This window comes from Podarcis raffonei, chromosome 13 (genome assembly GCF_027172205.1).
Source record: "Podarcis raffonei isolate rPodRaf1 chromosome 13, rPodRaf1.pri, whole genome shotgun sequence".
Classification (NCBI taxonomy): domain Eukaryota; kingdom Metazoa; phylum Chordata; class Lepidosauria; order Squamata; family Lacertidae; genus Podarcis; species Podarcis raffonei.
This window is the reverse complement of record NC_070614.1, coordinates 48,452,634-48,463,393: the sequence shown is the minus strand read 5'-3', so window position 1 is coordinate 48,463,393 and position 10,760 is coordinate 48,452,634. Positions and strand designations below refer to the sequence as shown.

At 40.8% G+C, this 10,760-nt stretch overlaps 1 protein-coding gene across 1 annotated transcript; it reads left to right on the top strand.

The window, feature by feature from the left end:
* Nucleotides 1-1,686: 1,686 nt before the first annotated feature.
* On the top strand, nucleotides 1,687-8,573 carry LOC128399214 (vomeronasal type-2 receptor 26-like). The gene is made up of 6 exons (XM_053360464.1): nucleotides 1,687-1,692; nucleotides 2,998-3,366; nucleotides 3,817-4,473; nucleotides 4,976-5,203; nucleotides 6,382-6,508; nucleotides 7,556-8,573. The coding sequence occupies exons 1-6, from the start codon at nucleotides 1,687-1,689 to the stop codon at nucleotides 8,461-8,463; spliced, it is 2,295 nt and encodes a 764-aa protein (XP_053216439.1). The 3' UTR covers nucleotides 8,464-8,573.
* The last annotated feature ends 2,187 nt before the right edge of the window (nucleotides 8,574-10,760 follow it).

The window sequence follows — 10,760 nt, the reverse complement described above, 5'->3', positions numbered from 1 at the left end:
ATGGCTATCATATCACCCCTTAGCCTCCTCTTCTCCAGGCTAAACATGCCCAGCTCCCTTAGCCGTTCCTCATAAGGCATCATTTCCAGGCCTTTGACCATTTTGGTTGCCCTCCTCTGGACACGTTCCAGTTTGTCAGTGTCCTTCTTGAACTGTGGTGCCCAGAACTGGACACAGTACTCCAGGTGAGGTCTGACCAGAGCAGAATACAGTGGCACTATTACTTCCCTTGATCTAGATGCTATACTCCTATTGATGCAGCCCAGAATTGCATTGGCTTTTTTAGCTGCCGCGTCACACTGTTGGCTCATGTCAAGTTTGTGGTCAGCCAAGACTCCTAGATCCTTTTCACATGTACTGCTCTCAAGCCAGGTGTCACCCATCTTGTATTTGTGCCTCTCATTTTTTTTGCCCAACTGCAATACTTTACATTTCTCCCTGTTAAAATTCTGCTGCCCTAGTGCAACATATCCACTTTAAAATAAACCTGTACTGTTGGCTGTTAGGAAAGTGATAAGGAAATGAATTGAAAAGTGTGGGATCAACTAATTTTTAATGTGTAGATATATAAGCACCATGCAAGCAAGCCAGGGTTGGGAATGGAATGATCTGTTAATTTTCCCAATCTTAAATTCAGTTACTTACATTTCTGCAGTAATTTGTAAATATATTTTCTTCTTTAAAACTCCTGAAAGTTCACCAGCATTTTAGTGCAAAATTCTCAAAAAAATAAAATAAAAATTCTGCTAATAAATTTGTGTGTACACATTTTGGTAAGTAATTTTGTGTGCATTATCTTCAGTGGTCTTTCCATTTTTATACACATTTCTGCAAACCTATGCATTTTTCTGGACATTCGTTGGAGAACTGCAACAAAAGTAGGATAAATTTCTGAATTTTAGGGGATGTCTGTGTTTTAGTTCTCACGTTGCTTTGGAAAGTGTGGATTTGCTATCTTTGCATTTAAATGGGAACTGAATCAAATTTCTTATCCATCCTAAAACAGGATGAATTCTCATTATTTTATATCGTCCGCACAAACTAATCAGAACGAATGCTCAGTGAAGACCAGATACAATCCAGATACATGGAAGCTTGGTTTGGTCAAGTGAATCAGGAATAAAGCTCAATAAGAATAAAATCTGGAGGGGCCTTTTAAACCTCCAGAGTCCTCCTCACCAGTGTCTTGTTGCAACTTGCACTGGCAATTCCAAACTACACAGCAAACCTTGTATCTAGTGTGTGTCATAAAACTGGAACTGGGCAGTGCTCATAGTCTTCTCTTAATTTTCATAATTATGGAAATGTGTTTCCATAAATGATTGAACATAGCACTTCATCCTGTCCCCCTGTCAAGCCAATGGCTTCACTTTAGGGTATTATTTTCCTATAGGGGTTTGCTCGCCTTGGAAATCTGGGACCTGTCACCCACTTGTAGTCTCTTTGAGGAGCATAACAATCTTGTGGCCGGATTCAAGTAGAGACAAACATGTTTTCTATCTAAAAGGATTCTGGCACAGTGACTTTGCAGAGGTAAGTTATCTCCCCCTGCACCTATCCAAATTACTGTCATTAGTTCACCTGCCCAAAACTCTAGTGGTGTTTCAGAAAATAACAACATTTAGTAAAAGCACTATAAGTAGATATAGAAAACAAGCAAGCCTCCTGTCACTGATGAGTGACAAGATGCAGGTAAGGTTCTGCCAGTTTGAGCTGCGATGTGTGTTGCCATTTTGTAGAGCAAACTTCAGCGTCTGTATTGGTTGTCTCTACTAGCCTGCTGAGGCATGCACTCGAATTCTGCTGACGCTAAAGATAAGTGTGTTGTTTTCCTTTATTGGCAGAGTCAGGCACCACCCACAGTAAGGCATTAATGTAAGGCTGGATGCTGGAGCAAGAGAATGCTAGAGAGGATGTTTGCTGTGAAGATGGTGGGTCTACATGTACTGTTGTTGCTGCTGCTTCAGCCTCTCAAACAATGTAAAGCAGATACCAGGAAGTGCCAAATGAATGATCCCCTCCCTGTTCCACAAGAGTGGTACCAGCCCGGGAGCCTCATCATTGGTGGGATAACTTCTCACATCTCTTACCATTTCCATGAACTACTCTTCAATATACTTCCTTCTCATGAGTTGTTCGAGGTTCCAAAGTAAGCATTCCCCTCCCCCCTTAATCTGCATCATCTGAGCTTGTTGCTCATACAAGTGATAGGATTTGCTTTGCTTTTGCTTTTACTTTTATATACCATCTTCCTATGGTACAAGCTGGAAAAACACAAAACATAGAAGGAAGATCGCACACCTCATAACAATCTGATCCAAAACAAATTAGTGATAATAGAAAAGATCACTTTAAAGGAAAGTTATATCAAATAAAGTAATATTCAATGATCCATACGGAATATGATAGTATATAATAAAAGAAACTTTCCAAATATCAGTAAATAATAGTTTCATAGAAATCCTCTCTCAATACATACGATAAATCATTACAAAAACTGTTATCAATTTTTTAAAAAAGAAATGCACAAAATACTGCAATAAAAAGATCAGCTTTAGGTACATGGTCATGTATGTATGTATTTCTTCTTTTTAGGCTCCTTAGAGAGAGAGGAAAAACTATGTATTACAATGATTTGTGCTTCAAACAACGGCTTCTTCAGAACTATATCCAGTGCTATTTTTCCTAGTAAAAGAGGTGCCAGAACTCACATTGAACACCTACCTAAGAGGTGCTGGAACTGAGTTCTGGTTGAAAAAAATGTCCCTAGGATTAAATTTCTAAACGAAACTCCTGGACTGGAAAGCTAAGGAATCACTGTTGGTTCAAGGCAGAAAAACCTTTGTCATTGTTATGATGCTTTACACATGTTATTTTGTCTGTAAAGGAAGAGTTTTACTATCTCAGGAACAGCAGTAATAGGGTACTTTCAGTAGAAATGCGGTAGCATCATAATCACCATGATTGATGTCTCAATGGCAAGCAATTTGGTTATAGACAGGATGGAGCAAAATTGTTCGTTTGGCTGCCTTAAGTGCTGCTTTGCTAAAAGAGCACCCAATCTCTGTCTGCAGTGTGGTGCTAAAATTCTACCAGCACATCCTGGCCTTGGTGTTTGCCATAAATGAGATCAACGAGAATCCCAGCATCTTGCCCAATGTCACCCTTGGGTTCCACATCTGTGACAGCTACTACGACACAAGGATGACTTATCGGACCACTATGGACCTGCTCTTCAAATTCAGAAGATTTGTCCCCAGTTACAAATGCAACACCCAGAAAAACCTCATAGCTGTCATTGGGGGACTTGGTTCTGATGTCTCCTTCCATATGGCAGAACTCTTAAGCCTATACAAGTATCCACAGGTAGGATTTATCCATGGATGAAGGGGGGATAGTCACTAAGTTCATTCTTCTCCTGGAATGCTGAGAGTAATTTTGAGGGTCAGAATAAGCAGAGGAATGGATGAGAGAAAATCAAAATCTTCCCGATGCTGAAGTTCCCCTGAAGCTTAGTGGTGCCGTTTCCCAAGTGTGCAGCAGCTGCAATATCCTTAAAAAAGAAAAGAAAAAGAAAGAAATGGAAATGAACTATGACTTCATTTTAAATGAGAGGTGCTAGTCATCAGAACACCTCCTTTACCAGTTACTAAATGTTACATTTTCCCAGTCTACATTTCAGAGACCTTTAATACAATTTTGGCCTGCTCCCAGAATTGTGAAGGAGTTTTTCCACAGCTCTGATAAATATTCCTGTTTTGCACAGGGCGACAGGCTCAGATGCTCCTCTTAAAATATTTGTCTTTTTCCCTTCAGCTCACTTATGGTTCATTCACCTCTGAGCAGAGTCATACAACACAGTTGCCTTCCTTTTACCATATGGTCCCAAGTGAAGCGAACCAGTACATTGGGATCATTAGCTTGCTGAAGCATTTTGGTTGGACCTGGATTGGGCTCTTTGCTGTGGATAATGACAGTGGAGAACATTTCACACAGGTCCTGGAGCCATTGCTTTTTCAGAATGGAATCTGTTCAGCCTTCACACAAATGATTCCAAAACAAAACAATGCACTGAATCTCAATGCAGTTAACATATTAGCCTCTCTTATTTATCTAGCTTTCTCAGAGAGCAAAGCCACTACCTTTGTCATCTATGGAGATTCTACGACCATTCTATGGGTGAATACATATGTGCTCATAGGAGTTCCTAGCTACAATGAAAGAACATCACTTGGAAAGGTGTGGGTTATGACAGCCCAGCTGGATTTTACATTAACAGGCCTTCAGAATGGATGGGATTTTCAATTGTTTGAAGGCGCCCTGTCCTTCACAATTCACTCTGACGAGATTCAAGGATTCAAGGAATTTCTTCAGATCGCAAAACCTGGCTGGAATCAAGAAGATGGCTTTCTCAAGGACTTCTGGGAGCAAGCATTTGACTGTTCATTTCCAGACCCCCAGGAGCTGATAGAGGTTGATGGAACTTGTACTGGAGAGGAGAGGTTGGAGAATCTTCCTGCATCTATATTTGAAATGTATATGACAGGCCACAGCTACAGTATCTATAATGCCGTCTATGCTGTGGCACATGCTTTGCATGCCATAGGGTCCTCTAGATACAAACACAGTCCAATAATGAGTGGCAAAAGTCTTCAAGATCTCCAGCCCTGGAAGGTAGTGTGTTCATAATGAAATAATCTCATTTACATAAAGAGAATATAAAAATAATGCATCTTCCAACTTTATTCAATAATAATAATAATAATAATAATAATAATAATAATTACTATTATTCAAATTAAACTATAACAACCATGGCATACTGGTTCTCTTGCCTTAAATATAAACTATATTTTTAGACAGATTTTTTGTAGGATTAAACTACATAAACAATGTTGTCAACAAATTTTTAAAGTATATTTACTCCAATAGGTTTTGATCCCATTCCTAACCACCCTTGCTCTTTTTCCACTAGCTGCACCCATTTCTTGAAAGCATTTTGTTTAATAACTCAGTTGGAGAAGCAATCTTTTTTCAAGATAACAGGGAGAGGAGAGGTGGATTTGACATAATGAACATGGTCACTTTCCCAAACAAATCCTTCCAGAGAGTCAAAGTTGGAAGGGTGGATGCCAAGTTTCAGGAAGGAAAAGAGTTCATCATTGATGCAGACATAATTGTGTGGCACAGGAGTTTTAAACAGGTTTGGATTCTTGATAAGCTTCCCATTTATGCCTTCTGCCATGTTGGTTGGAGATACAAAATGATTCTTGTCTCCCAAAGGATTGGTGTTCGTAACATAGATCAGATGGATAATGAATGTCAGTATGTACTGGAACGTCCCTTAGGAAAATGTTGTCTAAATTTACAGCTTCTTCTGAGAAAGAATTCATCTTTGCTGTTGTTGTAGTTGGGAGGTTGTCAGCCTTTGGTAACCAAGCCACAGTTAAACATTATGACCACAATTAGACCACTTTAATCAAAATGCCCACCTTCTCAAATTCTTAAGAACCGAAGTTTGTTAAGGGTGCTGAGAGTTGTTAGGAGAACCCTATTACACTATTCTGAGAAGTGTGGTTCTAAACAATAGACTGCAAAAATAATGCATTCTAGTGGTAAAGTAAAGGTAAAGGTACCCCTGCCCATACGGGCCAATCTTGCCAGACTCTGGGGTTGTGCGCCCATCTCACTCAAGAGGCCGGGGGCCAGCGCTGTCTGGAGACACTTCCGGGTCACGTGGCCAGCGTGACATCGCTGCTCTGGCGAGCCAGAGCAGCACACAGAAACGCCGTTTACCTTCCCGCTAGAAAGCGGTCCCTATTTATCTACTTGCACCCAGGGGTGCTTTCGAACTGCTAGGTTGGAAGGCGCTGGGACCAAGCAATGGGAGCGCACCCCGCCACGGGGATTCGAACCGCCGACCTTTCGATCGGCAAGCCCTAGGCGCTGAGGCTTTTACCCACAGCGCCACCCGCGTCCCGCATTCTAGTGGTACCTCAGGTTAAAAATCTAATTCATTCTGGAGGTCCGTTCTTAACCTGAAACTGTTCTTAACCTGAGGTACCACTTTAGCTAATGGGACCTCCCACTGCTACTGCACCGCCGGAGCACAATTTCTGTTCTCATCCTGAAGCAAAGTTCTTAACCCAAGGTACCATTTCTGGGTTAGTGGAGTCTGTAACCTGAAGTGTCTGCAACCTGAAGTGTCTGTAACCCGAGGTACCACTGTATATGCTCAGGACTGTTTGGCACATTGTGGCATGCTTATATTGCATGTACCCTGTTCTGAATTCTTCCATGTTCATCATGTGCTTACGGAGTAAACAGAGAGATTGTCAATTTCTCCCATTCTACTAATCTTTTCTTCCCCTTTATGGGCAGCTGATGCCTGTCTCTGTTTGCAGTGACTCCTGCCGTCCTGGTTATCAGAAGAAAAAGAAGGAAGGAGTGAAGTTTTGCTGCTACAGTTGCGCCCTGTGTCCAGAAGGAAAGATTTCCACCCAGAAGGGTAGGTCTCAATGTCTTTGTCTTCTGGATGCTTTCAGTTAATATGTTTGGTTATGAGAGGGAATTAATCAAGTTATGGTGGCATCATAGGTTCAGTTTCTACACAGAGAGTAAGGGCAGCTTAGTCCATTTTGAGTAGGCCACAAACCTCAATACTGTTCAAGTTACTCCCTCTTGTTAACCTATTTTACCCAATGAGGATTTGTTTATTTATTAATTTCACTTTCTTTCATTCTTCTTTTCATTTGTTTTATGTTCTCAAAGAGGTTTCAATAAACAACCTATGAATAGAAACCCACAAAGAACAGATGAAAAAGCTGCAATCAAATAAAACAAATGAAAGCCTTCAACAGTGTGATGATGTGTGCCTCCAAGAGGAGAGAGCACCAAAACTGGGGTACCACCACTAACAAAGTCATGTGCAAGGATTTCACACATACTACTCAGTTTGACCTCACACAACCCTCCCCACTGATCTCTGGGGTCAGGCTGGTTGATATGGGGGAAAGTGTTCTGAAAAGAAATTGCTTACTGTAGGGACAAGGCAGAAATCGTCCCAAGCACAGTGTCTGCGTGCTGAAAGATGTCCCCCACCCCCAGTTGCACAGGACATATCTCTGCATATACCTGCCACAGTCTCTTATGTCACCAGAAAATTGGAATTTCCATAGTAGTAACATACACAATAACTGATTAGGTGTTATGCCAATATCACACACTGTACAAAATCATAAAATAATATGACAAATAGTGGTGAATTTTTTGTATTATTTTATTTTGTTGACAAGTTCTTTATGTAAAAAAATAAATATTGTGCTATAGTACAGGCTGAAAGGGCAGAACGGGAGCAGACTGTGGGGTGGAAGGGGGCAGGGCATGCTTATGAACACTCTGCCAACGTGTGCAGGGGTGGTGAATGGAAATGGTGCGAAATGGTTGCTGCATGTATTTAACGTAAACCATTTGGAGATTTTTTTAAAAAAATTAAGTCGACTACACATTTCATGTGCAAAATTAGCATTGTGATGATTGCTCTTTATTTCTTCAGACATGGATGACTGTTCCAAATGCCCAGAAGATCAGTATGCAAGCAAGGACAGAGATCGGTGCATCCCAAAACTGACAGTCTTTATGTCTTATGAAGAACCCCTAGGGATCAGTTTAGCCTTGGTTGCTATTTCTTTTTCCTTCATCACAGCTGTGGTGTTAGGAACTTTTATTAAGCACAAAGACACTCCCATAGTCAAAGCCAACAACCGGGACCTCACCTATTCTCTCCTTGTCTCTCTCCTGCTCTGCTTCCTCTCATCTTTACTTTTTATAGGAAGACCTCAGAAGCTGACTTGCTGCCTCCGACAAACTTCCTTTGGAATCATCTTCTCTGTAGCAGTTTCATGTGTATTGGCGAAAACCATCACTGTGGTTGTAGCTTTCATGGCCACCAAACCAGGGTCCAGCATGAGGAAGTGGGTGGGGAAAACATTGGCCAACTCCATTGTCCTTTTCTGCTCTTGGATTCAAGCAGGCATCTGTGTAGTGTGGCTAGCAACCTCTCCCCCACTCCCCAATTCGGACATGCAGTCAGTACCTACACAGATCATATCGGAATGTAATGAAGGGTCTGTAATCATGTTTTATCTTGTTCTGGGCTACATGGGCCTTCTGGCCATCATCAGCTTCACCGTGGCTTTCCTGGCAAGGAAGTTGCCAGACAGTTTCAATGAAACCAAGTTTATCACCTTCAGCATGCTGATTTTTTGCAGTGTTTGGTTGTCATTTGTTCCAAGCTACCTAAGCACCAAGGGGAAATACATGGTGGCTGTGGAGATCTTCTCCATCTTAGCTTCTAGTGCTGGGTTATTGGGCTGCATCTTTGCTCCTAAATGCTTCATCATTGTCCTGAGACCTGACTTGAACAACAGGAAGCAACTAATAAGGAAAAAGCTCAGCTTTTAATCAACTCCATCTGATATCATAGAATTAAAGAATATTACATTCCTGTTTTGTGTATATGTTATGTGAGCAGAGTTTGTGGCCTACTCAGGCTGGGACTCAGCTCTCAATATACGCCTATTAAATTATTTGTATTTATGTGTTGCATTAACAAATAGAACCAGAATATGATATATTCACATGAATAAAAATGAAGAAATAAACCTTTAAAACTTTCATGGGATGTTATTTCATACAGTATAATTATTTACTCAAATAGGAAAAAAGTACATTAAATTGAGATTTGACAAAAGAAAAAAGAATTGGAACAATCTGCAGCTAAGAAATATTACTTGGCAAATTAACATCCTTCAGATTTATGTTAACAATGCAAGAGATAGAAATGAAATTGAATTATGGTAAAGAAACAACTTTTGAATTTGCCAGGGATATTCAATGACTGGGGAAATGATTAGCATATAAGCTGCGGAAGGAGAAAGAGATATTTTAGTTGCAAGAAGAAATGCTGTAATAAGAGATAAGTGTGCATAGTATGTTTATATTAGTAAAAATAATATGCAAAAATGCATTATCTTACTGAAAATTGCTTGCAAAAAAGTCAAACAGCACATCAAAATTTATGTATTAGGAGAAATTTGCACTAAAATGCTGATGAATATTCATGAGGATTTTTCCTTATTTAAAAAATCTGCATATTGCTGGGGAAATGTGATGAACTGATTTTAAGATTGTAAAAATGAGAAACAGACCAGCAAAATTTAAAGCTCCATCCATCCCTAATATAGGCCTTAATTTTAAGTATTTTAGGGACAGGAGGAGCTATGGAAGAGAATAATGGATTGAGGTTGAATCCTGACAAGACAGAAGTACTGTTCTTGGGGGACAGGGGGCGGGTGGGTGTGGGAGACTCCCTGGTCCTAAATGTGGCAACTGTGCCCCTGAAGGAGCAGGTGTGCAGCCTGGGAGTCATTCTGGACTCACAGCTGTACATGGAGGCACAGGTCAATTCTGTGTCCAGGGCAGCTGTATATCAGCTCCATCTGGTACACAGGCTGAGACTCTACCTGGCCACGGACTGTCTTGCCAGAGTGATGCATGCTCTAGTTATCTCCCGCTTGGACTACTGCAACATGCTCTATGTGGTGCTACCTTTGAAGGTGACCTGGAAGCTACAACTAATCCAGAATGTGGCAGCCAGACTGGGAGCAGTCGGCAAGACCACACAACACCGGTCTTGAAAGATCTACAAAGGCTCCCAGTACATTTCCGAGCACCATTTAAAGTGTTGGTGTTGACCTTTAAAGCCCTAAATGGCCTCGGCCCAGTGTACCTGAAGGAGCATCTCCACCCCCGTCACTCTGCCCAGACAGTGAGATCCAGGGCCAAGGGCCTTCTGGCGGTTTCCTCACTGCGAGAAGCCAAGTTACAGGGAACCAGGCAGAGGGCCGTTTCGGTAGTGGTGCCCGCCCTGTGGAATGCCCTCCCATCAGATGTCAAAGAGATAAACAACTATCTGACATTTAGAAGACATCTGAAGGCAGTCCGGTTTAGTGAAGTTTTTAATGACTGATGTTTTATTGTATTTTTAATCTTTGTTGGAAGCCACCCAGAGTGGCTGGGGAAACCCAGCCAGATGGGTGGGGTATTAATAATAATAATAATAATAATAATAATAATAATAATAAATAAATAAGAAAAAACTACTAAGGACTCATGCAAATGAGCCAAATCGGTCACCACTGAAGCAGAGCCAATTTTTCTTTTTTAAAGTTTATCATTTTCTTAATAAACATAGTAATAAAAAGGAAACTCCCAACCCAAGCACAGTTCCAATCCCATTCAAATACAAATATATCTCTTTCAGATCTTTTGTTTTATTTATTAAATTTGCACACCACTCTTCATCTGTAGATCTCGGGGCAGTTCCCAACAAAAAATACAAAATAAAACACAAAATACATGATAAAAGTAAGAACAAAAACAGAAAAACAATAAACCCTTTACTCATCCCTTCCCATTTCCACCTGTTCCTGAAAATTGCTGGTGGTCTATAGCCACATTCAATGTAGTTGCATAGGACATGAACTAAGCAATGTTATATAAAAATTGTCTGTTTTTTTTGTCTGTTGTTTCTTCAGTCTCAAGCTTAATCAGTTTCCACCCATTAACATCAAGTCCCGCACCTTCATAAGTCATGTTTCAACCAAACTTCCTTGTTGACATTTGTTCCCTACAGGGACAGCTGTTAACCATCTGCTACTTATTTCACCACAAGCAGCAGAGAAGAGTGGGAGCTGGGA

Excerpts from the sequence above, each read along its gene's own strand:
- LOC128399214 (XM_053360464.1), top strand. Across the intron at positions 4,474-4,975 it reads ACCCCCAGGAGCTGATAGAG|CTGCACCCATTTCTTGAAAG; the intron begins GTTGATGGAACT and ends TTTTTCCACTAG. Across the intron at positions 5,204-6,381 it reads GGCACAGGAGTTTTAAACAG|CTGATGCCTGTCTCTGTTTG; the intron begins GTTTGGATTCTT and ends CTTTATGGGCAG.